General features: G+C 34.0%; 6 protein-coding genes across 6 annotated transcripts; 5 read left to right on the top strand and 1 right to left on the bottom strand.

Annotated features, from left to right (window-relative positions):
* Window positions 1–941: 941 nt before the first annotated feature.
* Window positions 942–2,417, top strand: WICANDRAFT_77153 (uncharacterized protein; the record flags this gene model as incomplete). Its single annotated transcript, XM_019184510.1, has 1 exon — window positions 942–2,417. One exon carries the CDS (start codon window positions 942–944, stop codon window positions 2,415–2,417), a length of 1,476 nt encoding a protein of 491 aa, XP_019042203.1.
* A 260-nt stretch (window positions 2,418–2,677) lies between these two features.
* KAR5 (Kar5p) lies at window positions 2,678–4,285 on the top strand (the record flags this gene model as incomplete). Its single annotated transcript, XM_019184509.1, has 1 exon — window positions 2,678–4,285. The coding sequence occupies one exon, from the start codon at window positions 2,678–2,680 to the stop codon at window positions 4,283–4,285; it is 1,608 nt and encodes a 535-aa protein (XP_019042202.1).
* Window positions 4,286–6,348: 2,063 nt separating this feature from the next.
* Window positions 6,349–6,624, top strand: WICANDRAFT_82883 (uncharacterized protein; the record flags this gene model as incomplete). The annotated part of the gene is made up of 1 exon (XM_019185456.1): window positions 6,349–6,624. The coding sequence occupies one exon, from the start codon at window positions 6,349–6,351 to the stop codon at window positions 6,622–6,624; it is 276 nt and encodes a 91-aa protein (XP_019042201.1).
* Window positions 6,625–8,087: 1,463 nt separating this feature from the next.
* PBS2 (mitogen-activated protein kinase kinase PBS2) lies at window positions 8,088–9,404 on the top strand (the record flags this gene model as incomplete). Its single annotated transcript, XM_019181232.1, has 1 exon — window positions 8,088–9,404. A coding segment is annotated over one exon (1,317 nt), but the record flags the coding sequence as incomplete, so codon positions are not given.
* A 440-nt stretch (window positions 9,405–9,844) lies between these two features.
* Window positions 9,845–13,174, bottom strand: WICANDRAFT_27126 (potassium ion transporter; the record flags this gene model as incomplete). The annotated part of the gene is made up of 2 exons (XM_019181340.1): window positions 9,845–12,436; window positions 12,593–13,174. The coding sequence occupies 2 exons, from the start codon at window positions 13,172–13,174 to the stop codon at window positions 9,845–9,847; spliced, it is 3,174 nt and encodes a 1,057-aa protein (XP_019042199.1).
* Window positions 13,175–15,124: 1,950 nt separating this feature from the next.
* Window positions 15,125–21,790, top strand: URA2 (bifunctional carbamoylphosphate synthetase/aspartate transcarbamylase; the record flags this gene model as incomplete). Its single annotated transcript, XM_019183100.1, has 1 exon — window positions 15,125–21,790. One exon carries the CDS (start codon window positions 15,125–15,127, stop codon window positions 21,788–21,790), a length of 6,666 nt encoding a protein of 2,221 aa, XP_019042198.1.
* Window positions 21,791–22,347: the final 557 nt, after the last annotated feature.

Here is a 22,347-nt window from a genome sequence, read left to right as displayed (position 1 = left end):
ACAAAATCACTGTATAAGAATCATTTTATGACGGATTTATAAGGAGATGAGATAAATCAGAAGAATAATACGTAGAAATGAGCCTATGTATAGTAATAAATATAATTAAGGGCGCCATATGATCAAATTTTTTTGATCAAGTAATTCATAACGAGTTTTAACACTCATTAGAAAGCTGTGAGAGATTGTTCCAAAAAATGTCTCGACAGCCATAAAATATTAATTTTATTTTTTTTTTTTTTTAGTTTGATGTATTTGATCTGAACTTGGATGAGGAATGCAATTACGCACGAACCGCTTGGATTGTAGGCTTCTCGCTATGTTGGAATTCAGGCTTCCTTATAATATCCTTCTCAGCCAACTGAAATTAATATTTTTTTATGTAATTAAAATTAAAGCTCTAAATTACTAGTAATTATATTTGTACATATTTTAATGAAATTTCAGAATTACTTGCAAAATTAAATATAATTAATATTAATTATTAATTAAAATTTATAAATTAAAATTCATTAAAAGCCACTTAAAGCCAATTGAAATAGAATCACCAGCCTCTAAGACATTCTCTTTTCTATTTTTCAAATCAAATTTCATTACATGGTAACTTCAACTGATTATAGAACATTAATGGCGCCTATGTCCGATCCGCACTCAGTCCTCTGTATATAATTAACCTCCTCATTAAATAACTACGATTTTTGGAGTGAAGAAACATCTAGAAATAGTGCAGAAGTCCAAACTCTTAAAAATGAGCTGTCCATAATATCAAGACTAACTCAGAAATTCGATAATGTACTTTGCAATTTCTTTAAATTCTAGTGGCCTCTGGCCGCTAATTTTTATATGTTGAGCGCGAATTTTTGATGTCGAAAATAATAGATGAAAAAAAAAAAAGCAGAACATGATTTACACCTCCAATAACTTTTCAACAACGTCGCATCATGACTAGTGTATTGAAAAAGACTGTCCACAAAGGCAGCAGAAGTATTGATTTCATAAATCACAACCTCAAGACATCCATTACCCAACCCAAGCGAGGAGAAATAGAGAAGAGCTTAGATCCTGTGAACAATATAAGTCCAGTCAAAAATATCAAAGTCTATGATCATCCAATACATCCATTTCATAGACCCAGTGCAGCAAGTAAGCTGATCAAGGTTTTAAGACCTCACAACAAGCTTGATGCTGGTCCTATTTTCAGCTTAGAATCTCACACAAAAGGTGGCCACAAAGTCAACCTTTCACCTTCTTTTAACTCTTCAAGAGAAGCCATCGCATTCCTTGACAAATTACCCCAAGATTATCAGATCCTGAACCCTATAGAACAGCCTCCAATAAGTTCAAGCCTTTCGGAAAGTGCTAAAAGTCAAATCGAGGAAATGAGAACTGATGATGTTCAATCCTGGTCAAAGATTTTAAAGGCTCGAATTGTTTCTAAAGATGGTTCAATAATTACAAATGAAGACAAATTAGTTTTCTTACTTGAAAAAACCATTAATAGTACACCAGAGTCTGTTTCCAATGTCATTCCCCTCCTTAAAAGCTACATCACGTTTGTTGAAAATTCAAAGTTGGTGTCTAACATCTCACAGTTTTTCCTACATCAAGTACTGAAATATGAATATGAAAATCCGAAACAAATCCTTCAGGAAATCAGTGAAATTGAAAAATTATTAGCGGATGAATATCCAGGTGTTAAGAAAGAGCCTTCTTTCATAAATGTTTTATTGAAGACACACTTACACTTGAAGGAATATGCAGGAACCAAGTTGCTGATAGATAGTTTGATCGCCCAGGGATTCACACCTGATGCTAAAACCGTTGAAATGTATTTGAAATTTCATGTTGATAAACTCATTTCAAGTAAAACTTTATCAGTTACCAAGAATGCACAGGTAAAGGCTGATTTTTTTGATTCAATAATAGACATGGATGATGTTTTCCATAGTGTTATGAATCCTAATATTGCAAAACTTCTACTTCATGGATCAGATAGTCTGGAAGAAGCTTCAAGTATCTTGAAAGAGCTTCAATCCAAAATTCAAGGGCAAGAATTGAAGGATACATACAAGAGTTTTGAAGTAAGAATGGTCAACATCATGAATCAAGAAGATAGAACTTTTGTTCCTCATATTTTACAAAGTGCACTAAGAAATACATTTTATCAAAAACATGAAAGGGTCACAGAGTTTGCAAATCGTTCAAATGTTATTCTTTTGAATAGAACAGTTCGTTATGGAAGTTTAATTTTCGCTACTAAATTATTAGAGAAAGTCCGTGTTAGTCCGGATGATATTAATGGACTATCAAAGATTTTAGAACAAAGAGAATTTGAAACAATAAATGATAGTCCAGGATATGATACAAGATCAAGAGATGCATTTTTAGAGAGGCTAAATGCAAAATCAAGCTTATAGATTATATAAAAAGTTTTAATGGTGTACATAATTTTCAATGGAAGAAAAAAAAATTATTTTATTGGGGCATATGAAAGTTCTGTAAATGGATAGTGGCTGGATGGTTAATTAATCCTCTTGTTTTGCTTTTTCTTATTAGGGAATGGTTTGTTTGGCTTTTGGATGGCTGGTGAAAATTATATTATATCGCAAAATGTGATATAAATTGATGGTGAGATCCAGGGTTTTTTTTTTTGTCTTCCACCTCAACAACTACCACTATGAAAATAAGCTTGATAAATTTGTTAACAGTCATAATTGGAGTCAGTGAAGCAAGACTATTTGATTACAAAGAAGAATCTCAACATGTTCAAGATTCAAGTGATTCATCTCAAGAATATTCCATCAATGATATTGTGAGACGTCATAGAAGTTTAACTCAAACTACACGACATGAAGTGGAAATTTTCAAGAATCCTAAATATGATACTTCTTGTATAAAGAAGGCTTTAACACCAATATTGCCGAAATGTTTGAAAGTTAATATTGATACTTTAGATCCAGAATTAAGAGCTGTCACTGCTGCAAAACTATCTATATGTGAGTTTGAGGTTGCCAAAATTTCATATCCAAATGAATGCTATCCAAGAAGGTATTTTTTCAGTTCAGATGAAGATTCAATAGATTATGAAGATTGTATACTGGCACTAGAAAAATCACCTCAATGGTGGACATCATATAGTGGGAATTATAGAGCAATTGGTGATATATGTTTCCAAGAATCTTTACCTTATGAAAAAGATGAAATTTTGAACTTATTTTTGAATGTTACAGAGATATATGAAAAAATATTGGAAGATTTGAATGAAAACATTGAAATGTCTACAAGTTTCAAACAAAGTTCTAAAAAATCATTTGAAGAACTGAAAAATTTCATGGATGAAGTATTGATAAAATTCCAAAAAGATAGTGATGATCAAAAAACTCAATATGGTGATAAATTGAAAGAGATGAATAAAATTTTGGAGGAAACTGCTGCATTAACCAAAATACTATCAAATAGTACAGTAGGTGTTACTGATGTTGTTATCAATCAAATTCAAACACTAGAAAACAAATGGGATGGGTTCTTCAATCAATATAATAATGATGAGTTTATGAATGAAGTGAACTCAATGAAGGAATATTTTATTAATGATCTTGAAAGTCGTGATTTTAAAATAAATCTTCTCTTGGATGATTTTATTGACAACTTGAACAAGATAGCAACAAAATCAGATATTAATTTACAACTTTCCAAAGATTTAGAGTCATCATTAGGTAAGAATATTGAAGATTCAACCTCTTTGAATAAATTGATAACTAATGCTGGTGATTCAATTATTGTTAGTTCAGAATATGCTTCAAATTTATTGGAAACTTTTACTCAGTTGGATCAATTGAATATCAATGAGATTTTGAATGTTTCTGAAAGGGAATTATTAGAGATTTTTCAGAGGATAACTAATGAATTGAATAATGAAATGATCAAGGTTCATGGAAGTGCTAAGACTTTAGATGAAGAGTTGATAGTTTTAGTTGATAGGATTGGTGAAGCTACAGGATCGTTGTTTACCATTAATGATATTTTAAAGAATAATATCTTTATTAAGCTTTTGATGTTTGTTACTTCCAATGTCTCTGTTTTGGCCAATAAATTTGTCATTGTTGGAATAAGCATATTGATTTATTATTTCCTTCTTGTGGTGAAGTTTAAATTGGTTAGTAAGAACATGAAGATATTAACATTGTTGTTTTTCACCTCAGTTGGAGGTATAATTTTGGGAATTTCTGTTGTTAGATGCATGAAGATGTTTTTAAACTCAAAGTCTTCGTTGGTTGAGTTATAATTAGGACGTTGTTGATTTATAAATGTGTGTTGAAAGTGTTTACATTGAATGTAGAGAGCCCATTATACGTCGAATGAAACATGTTGATCTTTGTAGATTAGGAATTTCCGAGCACTAAGCTTACAAAGTCGTTTGGTCAAATAATCATCAGCTTGAAAGCATTCTCTGGTGTCCTATCATTTCTTCGATCAGAGATAGGCACTAGTATAAACTGGAAAATGATTTAATTAAGGATATTGAAATTCAACTAGTTGTCTCAAAGTTGTGGTTCCTGGTGCCTAAACTGCAACGGAAATTGGTGATCTCAAGTTATTCTTTCCCCAGATCAGATAATGTTTTGGCGATCAAGCAGTGTTCTAAAAATGGCACACACTAAAAAAAATATTCAAGCGTAGAAACTTGAAAGTACATAACCACAAAATAAATCTGATGGCGATTTGTAACTCTCATAAAGAACGCGGGCTTGTGATCTATTATTAACAACTGGATAGGGGAAAAATGGTTATTATATTTTGATGTTAGACGGAATGTATCCAGATCGGAGAGAAAGAGTGTACCTGGGCGCTGCGATAGCAAGCTCTTGAATAGCGTTCCTAGTGTTCTTAAGTAGATTCACAAAGCTCAAAGCTCAATAATATCTATACAATACACAGTACTCATAAGTCAAAAGCACTTATTTAACCGTGACTGAGACGAAGTACACTTTAATTTGAAGAGTAAGTGTATTCAGATCCTTGAACAAATTAATGGCGCAAAAGCCTAAAAATGGAAACTAGGGAACTGTTTTACTCCTTTAAGATCAAATTTCATCTTTTCAAGCTACAGTTCTCAATCTAAAGAACTGAATTCATGTGCGTAATTAATCAATGTTGATCAAATAAAGAAACTTCTACGACAACCCTGATGATCACGGAGCTGTAGGAAATTATCATGCTTTCTAAAAAAAAATATTCAACGTGTAACGTGTAACGCGTAAGATTTCAAAGCTTTGTAGCTCTATATTCTTTATTTGCAAGAATGAAATGTGAAAATGAGAAGCTCTAACCAGCAATGAGAAATAGTATTGGTAGGGCTTATTGATTCATGCTTAGACTGATGATATAATCTTTACTAAAAGTCATAAAGTGCGGCCCAACCTTGACCATATTAATAAGCTTTCAAAAGATCCAAACAGAGAGCCAGACAATCAGCTACTCATATAACTAGTAACTAGCTGCATTTTATTGTGCTCCAGCAGCCCGTGCTGAACTTCCAAATCTTAGTTTTCAGTGGTTTAGGCTGAGGAAAGCTAGAGCTGAAAAGTTGGTATATAATGTGATGATCTGTGAGGTTGTCTCGTGAATTAGTTTAATCAAGCCTGGTCAAAACTTAAAAAGTTATAATGCGAATAGGCACTAGATTCTAGTGGGCAGTGAGCAGTGGGCACCTGCCACCCACATTTGATATAATCACGTCTCCAAATAGGTGTAATAATTTTAATCGTTTTGCCAATACTATCTAGAGTGAGAATATGTAGGTACTTGAACAATTATAATGTAATCGAGTCGGCCTTTTAGATATCATGGGATATTAATGCAGGAGAGGCTCTTTAATAGTACTCAGGTTCCTTTAACAGTGCTTTCCATAAAATAGTCAACATATTCACGCGTGTGCCATTTTTGAACCCTCATGTTGATGTGATGTAAATTTCGAGTAATTAAAGTTTGAAGTTTGAACCCTCTGGTACAAGTTTAAATGAGCTCTTTCAGAGCCCGGTGGTAGTATTGATTCTTGAACATTAGCAGGTTTATTAATGCTAGCAATATTGAACCATCGTCGATAGTCCCGTTGCTATACCAGACACAATTTTTTTATAATAGTTGTGTAGAAGGAAGGAAAAGGTATCAAAATAAAATATCTCAAACAACTTTCAAGATCTGGGTCAGATTTGATTTACTTTTGAACAAGTATACTGTCGTGCTTCTAAACGCCTTCAAGAGCATTTAAACTATATCATAAGAGGTTATGTCCTCAGTCAGTTCATAAATTCGTCGTCGAAGTTGTATGTAAGTACGTATGTTTGAATGGCTCCATTTCTACCACCCGAGATGCACGATTTTGTAAAAAAAGTCCCTGGATTACGAACATCTACATCTTCAAAAGTTTGCTGGAAAGCTATTGGTTACACGAGCTATAACAGCATACTAACTAACGAGCATTGTACGCCAGTTATAGAACCATACTTTGTAATCATATGGAAGTTTTCATCGACAAAGTCGAGCCTAATATTACAAATCTTAATGACAAAGCGCATATTGGCTATTGAACATCCAGTCGATGCCTTGGTAATTGATGCATAATGTTCCTGACCGAAATCTTAAACTCGAATAGAGTTTTCCATCAAAGTGCACGCTGGATTAATTTTTTCACAAACGCGTTGTGCTGTGTATGCTGGTTTCTTTTTGACGGTTATACAAAGTTAATTATAGAATCAACCAACATGAGCTGCATCAGACAATAACAGACAGCGTCCACAACAACAACAACGACGACGACGACGAAGATCTCCAACACGCCCTTCTCATCATGGCTGACTTCCCTATATAATACTCTCCAGATCCAGAACTATTCCCTTCTCACACCTCAAAAGCCCCTAAAGCTCGATATTTCACCACCATTAACACCGACCAACTGAGTGAAAGATTTTCCACTTTCCGCAAATAGAACACGTCCTGTTTAGGAAACATCCTCTAGATTTGAAGCCCGGTGCCCAATTTCAATTTCAATTCAGCTGAAATCTTTTTGCAACAAGAAAAACAGCACAACTTGCGACAACTCTCAAGCAACAACGTCGTCAAACAACAACAAACAATTAGAACAATACATACTGCACACATCTGAATCCATTTAGTGACTGCTGTATACACAATATCATTACTTACAATTGCCACTGCTGCTGCCCATTCATCAGAGAAGACACCGCCTGTTTGTGCTTATCCAGCAATTCCATTCCTTTGTTTAGATCCAGCGGTTAAATCAAACCATTGAGACCACATTAACATCAGCAATAGAGAAGTTAAGTCTGAAAGTGATCAATAATCATCAAAGAAACATTGAACTACAAGCCCTTTCCTATTTGATTGTTGTCATTTTACTTCTTTGCTGGCGTTCCGTTATCAAACAAAATTACTCATCATCATCAACATCACAATCAATATTTGAAAAATCAAATCAATTTGCTTCATTACAATTCTGTGCTATTTACAAAACATCTTTTCAATTTAGCTTTTTATTTTATTCATAAATGGGTTCGGAACAAAGAAAAGTATCTGATAATAATTTAGATCTAAACCTTAATAGTCTTTCCCTAGACAATGGGTCTTCAAATAACAACGATGAGCATTCATCATTCAGATCACCAAGAAGTTCAAGCACTTACACGTCAAATATCAATGCAGATATACAGGCAAAACTTTTAGCTTTCCAAGAGCAACGTCAATCGAAAACTGCACAACAAGAGGCCACTTCAGCTGCTTCATCACCTTCAGAAATATCTAAAAAGGGTACAGGGTCTGGTTCATCATCCACTGGAACAACTCCTTTGTTGAATTCGCCAAATTTACCAGAAAACCAATTACAAAAACCACCAATTGCCGTTGGTTTAACAAGAAAGAAATCATTACAACAATCCAAAAAAGCTGAAAAACCTCTACCGCCTTTACCAGGTTCAAATGAGAGAAGTTTGAACCCTTCAAGACCTGCTCCTTCTCTACCTGTGAATTCTCAGGTTAGTCCACAAGTTGCTGCCAGATTACCAAGAGCCAAACCTTCTTTATCAATGAGAAGAGGTATGAAATTACCAGGAGGTTTACCAGCTTTAGGTCAATCAGGTCAACCAAATCAAGATCAACCACAACAATCAAATGAACAACAAATTCAACAACCACCTTTACAACAGCATTTGAATGGAAACAGACCAGAAGTACCGTCAATGAAAAGTTCAGGCTCAGTTACAAATTTAATCGAGAAAAAGGGAAAATTACCACCACAACAATCAATGCAATTGAAAGGTTTATTTGCAAATTACTCAAAATACATTGATATAAAATCTGGCTCTTTGAATTTCAAAGGGAAATTATCATTAGATTCAAAAGGTGTTGATTTTAGTTCAGGTTCATCATTTAGAATATCTGCTGATGAATTGGAATTTATTGAAGAATTAGGTCGTGGTAATTATGGTACTGTTAGTAAAGTCCTACATAAACCAACTGGAATCACAATGGCAATGAAAGAGGTTCGTTTAGAATTGGATGAATCAAAATTTAGACAAATATTGATGGAATTGGAAGTTTTACATATATGTGTATCTCCATTCATTGTTGATTTTTATGGTGCTTTTTTCGTTGAAGGGGCCGTTTATATGTGTATGGAGTATATGGATGGTGGTTCATTAGATAAAATTTATGGTGATGGTGTTGATGAACCTCATTTAGCTTATATCACTGAATGTGTCATCAGAGGTTTGAAAGAATTGAAAGAAAGTCATAATATTATTCATAGAGATGTTAAACCAACAAATATTTTGATAAATTCTGCTGGAAAAGTCAAATTATGTGATTTTGGTGTTTCAGGTAATCTAGTTGCTTCTTTAGCTAAAACAAATATTGGTTGTCAATCATATATGGCACCTGAAAGAATTAAATCTTTAAGTCCAGATGATGTTACTTATTCAGTCCAATCAGATATTTGGTCATTAGGTTTAACAATGTTGGAAACTGCAAAAGGTAGTTATCCTTATCCTCCAGAAACTTATGATAATATTTTCAGTCAATTATCTGCCATTGTTGATGGTGAGCCTCCTTCACTACCTGAATCCTATTCATCAGAAGCTCGTAATTTTGTCAATCAATGTCTTGATAAGAATCCAAATAGAAGACCAACTTATTCCAAATTATTACTGCATCCTTGGTTATTGAAATACAGAAATACAGATGTTAAAATGAGTGATTATATTAAATTCAAATTGGCTGAAAACTCATCAAGAAAAGAAAAAAAGGATGAAGAAAATATTGAAGAGCTAAATAGAAAATTGAACAAAACCCCAGCTTTACATAGAGGTGGAGCACCACAAAGAACATGAACTATGATCATTTGTTGACCACATTTATGTCTCATTTTTTATGATGATTAAGTATTATTATTAATGTTTACGATCTTGATGTCTTTTTTTTTAATAAACTTTATTGTTTCACAACTCATGATAGATTTTATATTTTATATACAAGTTTTTTGGTTGTAATGATTGGTTAAATTATTGAGAGTTGCTCATCATATCAAGTAGAAAGTCTGTTATAACAGCTTGAAACATTAATTTTTCGATGCCTTTGATAATTGCAGCTATATTAATACTAACAATATTTATATTCAAACGAACAACTAATTACATAATTAACTAAACACCTGAACGTCCAACGTTCACAAATAACCTCGACAAGAACACAAAATAACAAATAATATTATAACTTAAATTTAACCGAACAATTTAATCACTCTTAACACAAAATTTATGATAAACCTTTATTATAAGGTAACGTTTGAATTTCTTCTTGAACCTAAATCAGGCAATTCATTACCACCAAATGTTTCAGCTCTGTAAACATCATCATCATCATTCTCTGAATCTTCATACTGATCTTGTTCATCATCACCGTCACTTTCAACATGACTATTATTCCCAACATGAGCATAGTCCAAATCATTCAATTCGTGACTTTCAACTTGATGGGGAGCAAGATCATCAGTTACATCAACATTTGAAGGGTATTGATGATTGAAATGGACATCCTTGAATCCTGGTGCATTATTGGAGTTGTTATGATCATGATAGGCAGAATTATTTGACTGACCAGGTTGTTGATTATCAAAAGTATTTCCCTGATAGCCTGAAACATAACTGTTGTCTCTAGTACTTCTAACAGATTGAGATCTCCCACCAAGAAATGATGGTCTTTTGATGCGATCTCTCAAAATATGTGGAGCAGCATTTTTGAAAAAAGTAAGAACAGGATCACCCACACTTCCCATTGTTTCTGCACGTTGTAAATGATTACCAGCATGTAAATCTTGATATCTATCTCTAATTTCCATCTTCTCTGAAGGTAAAATAATAGCACGATCTAATGAATATGGCAAACCTCTGTGTCTTCCTCTAATCATCATTGCAATTATAACTAATTTAGAAACAACATTGAATTGACCAGAGAATGAAGGTGTTGAATTTGGATAACCTAAAGATAAACCAACAGTACCATATGCACTAACAACTTCAAATAAAACTTGGAAAATTGAAAATTCTGGATAATTGGGATCTTTAATTCGATCACCTTCAGCAATACAGATAATAAATAATCCCATAAAGACAAACCACAAATCAAATGATAATTGTTTTCTCAGATGCGCACCAATAAATGATGTTGCATTTTGATGATCAGTATCATCATTATTACCTTGACCTTCCTGTTGTTGTTCGTGATGACCTGCATAAACACCTAAAGATTGCTCTTCATAAACATTAGTTCTTCTGATGGAAATAGCTAATGGTAAAACGGATATATACATCATGACCAAATAACTAACTTGAACACCAGGGTGTAATTTTGAAAGATCAATACATGCAAAACCTGCAGTTCTTGTACTTATAGCTTGAAAGAACCCATCCAAAACACGAATATTAACAGGTAATGATTTTACAACAGAGGCACTCAAATCCAAAATAACAAACAGAATCAAATCAATAGCATTCAAAACAACCAAAATGAATAATAACCACCATGTTGGAGCAGATGGGAACAATAAAGTAAAACAACGACGCGGATGATCCAATAGAAAACCTAAAGATTCTTTAAATAATGACAAGTCTCTTGAGAATTTAAACAACACCCAAATGATAAATCTTAACAAGATTGGGAATCCAGTATTTCCAATAACAATAAAGAAACTTAAAATCAATAATGCAAAAATAGAAGTATTGAAGGAGTTCATACTATCTGGAGTCAAAGTGAAACCCAAATCATTGAAAGCAGACATTGCTGTAAAGAATCCCCACCAACTTAATGTAACACCACTTGAAGTAACAGGTTCCTGATAAGTTTTTGTTGTATGGATCCATGGTACTAAAAACAAAAAACTTAAAATGTGAAACCCAATATAATAAAAAAGTAAAATTTTACTTAATAATTTGATTGCTCTATATTCCACACCACCCAATTCTTCTTTTTGTTGATCTGATAAATTGACAAAAGTTGAATTTCTACCAATTTGAGGATTCCAAGAAAGGTAATTTGTAGACATATGTCTTGATAATGAATTTTGATCATAGTCATCATCAGATTCGGTATCAGAATCTGAGTAGTTTAAAGATGAATCTTCAATTGCAGTTGATGAAAATCTTCTTCTAATTTTTTTAGGTTTCAATTTCTGTCTAATCATTCTCTCAAAAGTTGGAGATTTATGTAATAATGAAGATTTATGATTTGCCACATCTAAAGTATTTGACCTTTTACCAAATTTTTTACCACCAGTTTGATCAGAAGAAGGTAATTGTAAATTTGATTGAACTTTCTTCAAATTATGAGAATCATCATTCGTATTGAGTGAAGTGTTATCATCCAAGATTGAATCGATGTCATGCTGCTCATTGATCGAATCATTAGCAGCTGTATTACTGGCCCGATGATGACTTCCAAGTCTGAAGCTTGATAAACTTGGACGGGGTGTTCTTTTATGATTTCTTCTGCGATGTCTTGAAGGCTTATCTTGAATATCAAATTGAATTGCAGAATTCTGCCTTATTGGTTTTTCCCTTTCAGCAGGACCATGGATAACTAAAGCGGGACCTTCATTTTCTTCATCTTTTGTATCTTTTTGTTGAGAATTTCTCAACATTGAAATTGACATGAAAACATCTCTAGGTTCAACTTCATGTTTTCTTGGTTTTGGCAAGTCTCCAAATTTAATATTTGGTGTTGTTTTAGATTCACTTATATCTTCAACATCATTTATACTAGGATCATGTGGATGCCTTAGATCTGGAGGGAGTTGTTGTTGGACTTCTTCATCTGAACTTGGTTCTGAAAGATGTTCCACGCTATTATTCTCAAAATGATGTTCAACCTCATTGGTTGGTTGTTGCGAATTGGTATGATCATGCTTTGTAATGTCAACAGCAGACTGTGTCAGTGGTATAGGAGAAACTGGTGCTAATTCCGAAGAGCTTGTATCACTATCTTTTGTTTCTGGGGATTCTCCATCATGCATGGTTGGATTGACAAAAGTTCTGCTGCTTTGTTCTGTAATGTTGTTGCTTTGTGAATTATTCTTTGCTGATGCCTTGCTTAATTTCCTAGCTCTGTTATTCCCTAAAGTTTGAACACCGGATTCCATAGTTCTTGAATTTTCCATTGATTGAGTTCTAGCCATCATTGTAGCAGTTCTTCTCATTTTGAAATGTAATTTTGAAGTCTCTCTAATGTCATCAAAATAACGTTCAAACCAATAAAGACGTAAAAAACATAAAGAGCCATGAATGAAAATAGGTGTACTTAAACAACACATTATGTAAATGACAATTTGCTGGTAGAGGGATAACTTATTGACATCCACAGTATTTAGCCCAGCTTGAGTAGCAGCACCCGAGGCAAGAAACAACGCATCAATATATTTGACAGTTTTAACAGGATAAATCAAGATGGACCCAATAATTGCACAACTAATGATGTAAAAATAATGAACAGCAATGAATGAAGGGAAAATTTTCTTCAAATAAGGGCCCAAAGTGGATTCCACAGCACCAACAGCATCACGGATCTTCCAGCCCCAAGATTTCTTAGGTATGAAGTTGATTGAAGCCATTGATTTTCTTCTTGATGGGTTTTCAGGTACAACTTCCACATCATAATTATCCTCAATATTGTTGTGGTGCTTCTGTTTTGATCGTATCAGCTTCATTGGATTCAAGCTCACAATTTTTGATTCCTTATCTATGCTATGATAGCTTATTCAATATCTATGATGGGTATGTGGCCACGGAGCCTGGGGAAGTTGAAGAGTGAGTAAAATTGATATTGAATGCTATATAAGCCAGCTTTCAAACTCTACTGTAATAAAATGCATATAAATGTTGTTGCGGAGAGTACTCTTTTGGAGAGTTGGTGATCTAGATAGTTGAGGGTGTATTAATACCACTAAGCGCCAATATCTTGTTCTAATTCTAGGTGATATTGAAGTAATCAACTAAACAAAACGTTTACTCTTCACTTCAAAACAAAAATTTGAGAAACAGCGCTTCCGCCGTTCGGGACACAGTTTTCGCGGATTCTTCAAAGTGATGATTTTTGACAGGGAACTTTTAATTAAGTAGAAAATATTAATTGTACGATTTAAGACGGGTTAAATGTGAGAATTATGGTGGATTAGGATCAAAATACGTGGTTAAAGTATCTGTGTTCTTTGAGAACTCGTACAACTTTTTAATCTGTTCAATCTCGGCTGTTCGATAGACTCTGATCTCAAGACACTCTCTTTTGGCTCCAAGTTAGCCGTGATAAATTCAATCAATTTATGATTATAGCTCTATCCTTCCATGACAACTACATCTACCTCACCAATATCCACTCCCTTGCACGAGACTCAACAGCCTGTTCTAGAGTCCCATTTGACTTCGCTTCTATTAGGAATTACATTAAAATATTTTCGTCCTCCAGCAGCCAACAAAAAAATTTCAGTCATTTCCCAATCGAGCATCTTTTGGCACATACTTGCGCAAATACGCGCCAACTGGCACTATCACTCATCGCACGGGGCCACACAACACCTGCCAAATTCGTAATGAAAAGCTCAAATCTAGCGCAAAATCTTTACTCTAAACACCATAGAACTTGGAGAATATGTGTAAACCACAGAATAAAAGGCTATCTTTACTGAATATAGCCATTTTTCAAACTCTTCCAATTCCAATCACACCAAAGTTCGACACATTACGCTATTCCCAGTGCATTTTTTAAGCTGTATTATGTCAGTGCGTCATCGCTTACCCGTTGCAACTTTTCGCAAAATTTTTTTCCAATTCGTTTCTTTTCAAACGATATAAAAAAAATTTTAAAGTACTGATTTTTCAGCTTCTTCGCTACAACTTTTATTTATTTCCTTCTCTCTCTTCTTCTCTCTCTCTCTCTTCTCAGAAAGCTCTTGTTTAATCCCTGACCGCTCCTACCCAATCTAGAAAGACTCTTGAATTGAAAAAGTTATAATCATTTTTCCCTCCAAAAGCAAAAAAGTCTCCATCCTGCTATTTTTCAACATATCATCGCTTATTTTAAATCACGTCTCCAGATTTAATTTTTAAAGTGACATTAAAATAGCTACAACTTGATTTTTTTTGATTAAAGAGTTTTAAGAAAGTTTTATATTACTCAGATTCTTTGTTCCAAGTGTCGTTTTTGGTAAGTTGAAAGACATTGGATAATGAGCTATATGAAATTTTTTTTTCTTGATATGATCAGGGTTTGGGAACAGACGCGAGTATGAGAAGAGATGAGAAAGAAGAGAAATTGAGAATCAATTGGAATAATCAACCAGATCTCTATATTAATTCTATCACTCTAATCTGAATGTGTCCATTTCTAAGACTCCTCGATCTAAAGAATAAAAAAATTTCATTGTAGCGTTGTCATTTGCTTTTTTTTCTTGTATGATGAGTACTAATCATTTTTTTTCTATTTCAGATTCATCAACAAAGTTTCATTCAATATTCTACACCTGTTTTCTTATTCATTTCTAGAAGGAACATCTCATTGAAACAGAATGGCTTCTTTAACCCCATCTGCTCCAATCTCTCCACCAATGGAGTCTACTGGTAACCGTCTAATGGCCCTTGAATTGAAAGATGGGTCTGTTTTAGAAGGTTACTCTTTTGGTTCTGAAGTCCCAACCGCTGGTGAATTAGTTTTCCAAACTGGTATGGTTGGTTATCCAGAATCAATTACTGATCCTTCTTATGAAGGTCAAATCTTGGTCATCACTTTCCCATTAGTTGGTAATTATGGTGTCCCAGATCGTGAATTAAAAGATGATGACGTTCCAGAATTACCAAAATATTTTGAATCTTCAAAAATTCATATCGCTGGTTTAGTTGTTGCTCATTATACTGAAGAATATTCACATTTCTTAGCCAAATCTTCTTTAGGTCAATGGTTAAAAGAACAAAACATCCCAGCTATCTATGGTGTTGATACTAGAGCTTTAACAAAACATTTAAGAGAATCTGGTTCAATGCTTGGTCGTATTGGTGTTCAAAATGATAAAGCTTCAGTTGAAGAAGCTGCTTCTGAAAATTGGAAATCTCATTTTGATATTCCTGAATGGGATGATCCAAATGTTAAAAATTTGGTCGCTAAAGTTTCCACTCCAAAACCAATCTTATACACTCCATCAGCTGAAGATGCTATCAAAGGTCCAGATGGTAAAACTTTAAGAATCTTGGCTGTTGATGTTGGTATGAAATTCAACCAAATCCGTTGTTTTGTTAGACGTGGTGTTGAATTAAAAGTTGTCCCTTGGGATCATGATATAACTTCTGAAGAATTTGATGGTTTATTCATCTCAAATGGTCCTGGTGATCCTTCAGTTATGGATTCCACAGTGGAACAATTATCTAAAATCTTGGCTTCAAAGAAAACCCCAGTTTTCGGTATTTGTCTTGGTCATCAATTATTAGCTAGAGCTTCAGGTGCTTCAACTATTAAATTGAAATTTGGTAATAGAGGTCATAACATTCCATGTACTTCTACAATCTCAGGTCGTTGTTACATCACTTCTCAAAATCATGGTTATGCTGTTGATACCACAACTTTAGCTTCCGGTTGGAAAGAATTATTTGTTAATGCTAATGATGGTTCAAATGAAGGTATTTATCATACTGAATTACCATATTTCTCTGTTCAATTCCATCCTGAATCAACTCCAGGTCCAAGAGATACTGAATTTTTATTTGATGTTTTCATCAAATCTGTCTTGGAACATAAAACATCAAAAACTTTGAAAGCTGTTGAATTCCCAGGTGGTAAAATTGAAGATAATTTAGCAAAATCACCAAGATTACATCCAAAGAAAGTTTTAGTCTTGGGTTCTGGTGGTTTGTCCATTGGTCAAGCTGGTGAATTTGATTATTCTGGTTCTCAAGCTATTAAAGCTTTGAAAGAAGAAGGTATTTACACCATTTTAATTAATCCAAATATTGCCACTATTCAAACATCAAAAGGTTTAGCTGATAAAGTTTATTTCTTACCAGTTACTGCTGATTTTGTTAGAAAAGTTATCAAACATGAAAAACCTGATGCTATCTATGCCACTTTTGGTGGTCAAACTGCTTTAAGTGTTGGTATTGAATTAAAAGATGAATTTGAATCATTAGGTGTCCAAGTTCTTGGTACTCCAATTGATACCGTTATCACTACTGAAGATCGTGAATTATTTGCTAGAGCCATGGATGAAATTGGTGAAAAATGTGCTAAATCTCAATCAGCATCATCTGTCGATGAAGCATTAGCTGCAGTTAGAGATATTGGTTTCCCAGTCATTGTTCGTGCTGCTTATGCTTTAGGTGGTTTAGGTTCAGGTTTTGCCAACAATGAAGAAGAATTAATTGACTTGTGTAACAAGGCTTTTGCTGCTTCTCCTCAAGTTTTAGTTGAAAGATCAATGAAAGGTTGGAAAGAAATTGAATATGAAGTTGTCCGTGATGCCTTTGATAACTGTATCACTGTCTGTAACATGGAAAACTTTGATCCATTAGGTATTCATACTGGTGACTCCATTGTTGTTGCTCCATCTCAAACATTATCAGATGAAGATTACAATATGTTAAGAACTACTGCTGTTAATGTTATCAGACATTTAGGTGTTGTTGGTGAATGTAACATTCAATATGCCTTGAACCCAGATTCAAAAGAATATTGTATTATTGAAGTTAATGCTCGTTTATCACGTTCTTCAGCTTTAGCCTCAAAAGCTACTGGTTACCCATTGGCCTTCATTGCTGCCAAATTAGGTTTGAACATTCCATTAAATGAAGTTAAAAACTCTGTTACCAAAGTTACCTGTGCTTGTTTCGAACCATCATTGGATTATGTTGTCGTTAAGATTCCAAGATGGGATTTGAAAAAATTCACAAGAGTTTCCACTTTATTGTCATCATCAATGAAATCTGTTGGTGAAGTTATGAGTATTGGTAGAACTTTTGAAGAAGCTATTCAAAAAGCTATCCGTTCAGTTGATTATCACAACTTGGGTTTCAACCAAACTGAAGCTTTAATGTCCATTGATATTGATTCTGAATTACAAACCCCTTCAGACCAACGTTTGTTTGCTATTGCAAATGCCTTACATTCTGGTTATTCAGTTGATAAAGTTTGGAGATTGACCAATATTGATAAATGGTTCTTGAACAAATTGAATGGTTTGATCAACTTTGCTCAACATATTGAATCATTTGGCTCAATTGAGAATTTAACTCCATTGGTTATTCGTGAAGCTAAACAACTAGGTTTTGAAGATAGACAAATTGCTAAATTTGTTGGTTCTAATGAATTAGCTGTTAGACGTGTTAGAAAAGAATTTGGTATCATTCCATTTGTTAAACAAATTGATACTGTTGCAGCAGAATTCCCAGCTTTCACCAATTATTTGTACATCACCTACAATGCTGATTCTCATGATGTTAAATTCGATGACCATGGTGTTATGGTTTTAGGTTCAGGTGTGTACCGTATTGGTTCTTCAGTTGAATTTGATTGGTGTGCTGTTACAGCAGTCAGAACTTTACGTGCCAATGGTACTAAAACTATCATGGTTAACTATAATCCAGAAACTGTTTCAACTGATTATGACGAAGCTGATAGATTATACTTTGAAACTATCAATTTGGAACGTATCTTGGATATTTATGAAATTGAACAATCTTCAGGTGTTGTTATTTCTATGGGTGGTCAAACTTCAAACAACATTGCTTTACCATTACACAGAAACAATGTTAAGATTTTAGGTACTTCACCAGAAATGATTGACTCAGCTGAAAATCGTTACAAATTCTCACGTATGTTGGATCGTATTGGTGTTGATCAACCAGCTTGGAAAGAATTGACTTCTATTGATGAAGCTGAAGCATTTGCTGATGATGTCGGTTATCCAGTGTTGGTCCGTCCATCTTATGTTTTATCAGGTGCTGCTATGAATACTGTCTATACCAAAGATGATTTAGCTTCATACTTGGACCAAGCTGTTGAAGTTTCTCGTGATTACCCAGTTGTTATCACCAAATATATTGAAAATGCTAAGGAAATTGAAATGGATGCTGTTGCTAAAGATGGTAACTTGATCATGCATGTTGTTTCAGAGCACGTTGAAAATGCTGGTGTTCACTCTGGTGATGCTACTTTGATTGTTCCACCACAAGATTTAGACCCAGAAACTGTTAAACGTATTGTTGTTGCTACAGCTAAAATTGGTCAAGCTTTGAACATTACTGGTCCTTACAACATTCAATTCATTGCCAAAGATAATGACATCAAGGTTATTGAATGTAATGTTCGTGCTTCCCGTTCTTATCCATTTATTTCCAAGGTTGTTGGTACCAACTTGATTGAAATGGCTACTAAAGCTATCATGGGTTTCCCAGTTGAACCATACCCATTGAACAAATTACCAGAAGATTACTGTGGTGTCAAAGTTCCTCAATTCTCATTCTCACGTTTATCTGGTGCTGATCCAATTCTTGGTGTTGAAATGGCTTCTACTGGTGAAGTTGCTACATTTGGTCATAACAAATATGAAGCTTACTTGAAATCATTGATTTCTACTGGTTTCCATTTACCAAAGAAAAATATTTTGTTCTCTATTGGTTCTTACAAAGAAAAATTGGAATTATTACCTTCAATTAGACGCTTAAGTGAATTAGGTTACAACTTATTTGCCACTGCTGGTACTGCTGATTTCATCCAAGAACATGGTATCCCAGTACAATATTTGGAAATTTTGAATGATGAAGAAACTCAAAGATCTGAATATTCATTGACTCAACATTTGGCCAACAATTTGATTGATTTGTACATCAACTTACCATCTTCTAACAGATACCGTCGTCCAGCTAACTATGTTTCAAAAGGTTACAGAACTCGTCGTATGGCTGTTGATTATGCTGTTCCATTGGTCACCAATGTTAAAAATGCTAAATTGTTGATTGAAGCTTTGGCTAGAAATATCTCATTAGATGTTTCAAACATTGATGCTCAAACTTCACATAGAACTGTTTCAATTCCAGGTTTAGTTAACATTTCATCATTTGTTCCATCATTTGAAACTTCACAAGATTTTGAACAAGCTACTAGTGCCTCATTAGTTTCTGGGTTTACTTACAACCAAATCTTGCCAATTTCCACCGAAGGTTTGACTATTTCAGATGCTAAATCATTGAATGAAGTTACTGATTTATTGGCTGATTCTGGCTACACTGATTACACTTTATCAACTGCTGCTATCAAAGGTAATGAAGCTCAAGTCTCACAAGTTGCTAATAGCGTTGGTTCATTATTCTTATCATTCAATGAATTTTCTAATGGTCACGTTTCTGATGTTTCAGGTCACTTTGCCTCATGGCCAGAATCAAAACCAATCATCACTGATGCTAAATCAACCAACTTGGCTTCCTTGTTATTACTAGCTTCATTGAACAATCGTAAAATTCATGTTACTGGTGTTCAATCTAAATCTGATTTAGAAATCATTAGATTGGTTAAAGAAAAATCAGCACATGTTACTGTTGATGTTAATATTTATTCATTATTTGTGTCACAAGAAGATTATCCAGAAGCTACTTTCTTGCCAACCAAAGAAGATCAAGAAGCATTATGGGCTGGGTTAGAACACATTGACGCTTTCTCTGTTGGTATTTTGCCATCTGTCTTGGCCAAATTCTTAGGTAAACCTGTGACTGCTGGTTTAGGTATTACTGATGCTTTACCATTATTATTCTCAGCTGTTACTGATGGTCGTTTGACTATTGAAGATATTGTTGACCGTCTACACACCAAACCAGTTGAAATTTTCAGTTTGCCAGAACAAGATTCTCTTGTTGAATTAGATTTGGACCGTTTAGCCTCTACTTTACACTCTGCTAACATTTGGTCACCATTTGAAGGTAAATTAAAAGGTGGTGTTGAACGTGTTCACTTACATGGTCAAACTGTTTGCTTGGAAGGTGAATTGGTCATTAATCAAGCTTTGGGTGTTGACAACTCTGCTTTCAAGAAGAGAATGGGTTCAATTGTTCAAACACCAAGTTTCAACAATGATGTTGCTTTAGCTCAAAGTCCACAAGTTAGAAGAGCTAGATTCTCTTTCTCAGCAGATGCTCAACATCGTCCATCATTTGTTGAAGAAATCCCATCTCCAGAAAAGGAAACTAGAGGTACTGAATTGGTTTCATCTCGCCCACCAAGAGAATTATCACCACCAGGTGCTATTGCTACTCATATTCGTGGTAACAATCCATTTTTACGTCGCTCAATCTTGTCAGTTAACCAATTTGGCCGTTCTGACTTGCATGCATTGTTTTCAGTGGCTCAAGAAATGAGATTAGCTGTTGAAAGAAAAGGTGTGTTAGATTTGTTACAAGGTCGTTTGTTAACAACCATGTTTTATGAACCATCAACAAGAACTTCTTCATCATTTGATGCTGCCATGCAACGTTTAGGTGGTCGTACCATTGCTGTTTCTGCAGCTTCATCATCAGTTAAAAAAGGTGAAACCTTACAAGATACTATTCGTTCATTAGCCAGTTATTCAGATGCTATTGCTTTACGTCATCCAGATGAAGAAAGTGCTGATATTGCTGCTAAATTCTCACCAGTTCCAATTTTGAATGGTGGTAATGGTTCACGTGAACATCCAACTCAAGCGTTCTTGGATTTGTTCACTATTCGTGAAGAATTAGGTACTGTTAATGGTATTACTGTTACATTCATGGGTGACTTGAAATATGGTCGTCCAGTTCATTCATTATGTCGCTTGTTACGTCATTATCAAGTTCGTGTTAACTTAGTTTCACCAAAAGAATTAAGATTACCAGAACATTTACGTCAAGAATTAATTGATGCAAACATGTTGGCTTCAGAATCTGAGAAATTGACTAAAGATATCATTGCTAAATCAGATATCTTGTATTGTACCAGAGTTCAACAAGAAAGATTTGAAGATCAAGAACAATATGAAAGATTAAAAGACTCATACATTGTTGATAACAAGATCTTGTCATATGCTAAACAACATATGGCTGTTATGCATCCATTACCTCGTGTTAATGAAATTCGTGAAGAAGTTGATTTTGACCAACGTGCTGCATACTTTAGACAAATGAGATATGGTTTGTTTGTTCGTATGGCTTTATTAGCCATGGTTATTGGTGTTGACTTTTAATTAAGTTAAGAATTAGAAGAAAAAAAGTTTTGTACATTTGGTGTTTTTTTATTCAAGATCTTTTCATTTTTGATTTTAGGGTGATATTTAACTGGCTTAGGTTGATTTTTTAAGTTGTTTGATGCTGCTATTAATGAGTGACTGGAGACCATTCATTATTGTATTTGGAGATATTAATGCTAGCAGCTTATCAACATTTTTTGGTCACCTAAGAATTAATTATATGTATCTAAGAGAGGGAGTGGAAAAGATTTGCATTTTTGTTGATTTGATTTTTATTATATTACTATTATTATATCTGTTTAGATTTTATTATTTCATTATTACAATGGAAAGCTAATTGTTTAGTAGAGACGTTTTACGCCTAAACCACTTGAAGATCATCTTTACGTTAATATTTGTGTTCCGTACGTTACGTTTGGTTCATCATTGTGACGTGTGTCTTCTACGTTTAGGTTGTATACGTTTCCTGTGTTTCATGGTCATGGGTTGATTTATAAAGGAGTTGATTTGTCTTTAATGTGTTTTATATTTATTTGGTGTTTTTGTTGTTAAAT

Source organism: Wickerhamomyces anomalus, assembly GCF_001661255.1.
Source record: "Wickerhamomyces anomalus NRRL Y-366-8 unplaced genomic scaffold WICANscaffold_1, whole genome shotgun sequence".
Taxonomy (NCBI): Eukaryota; Fungi; Ascomycota; class Saccharomycetes; order Phaffomycetales; family Wickerhamomycetaceae; genus Hansenula; species Hansenula anomala.
Note: the sequence above shows the minus strand (reverse complement) of the source record. Positions and strands in the feature narration are given on the sequence as shown.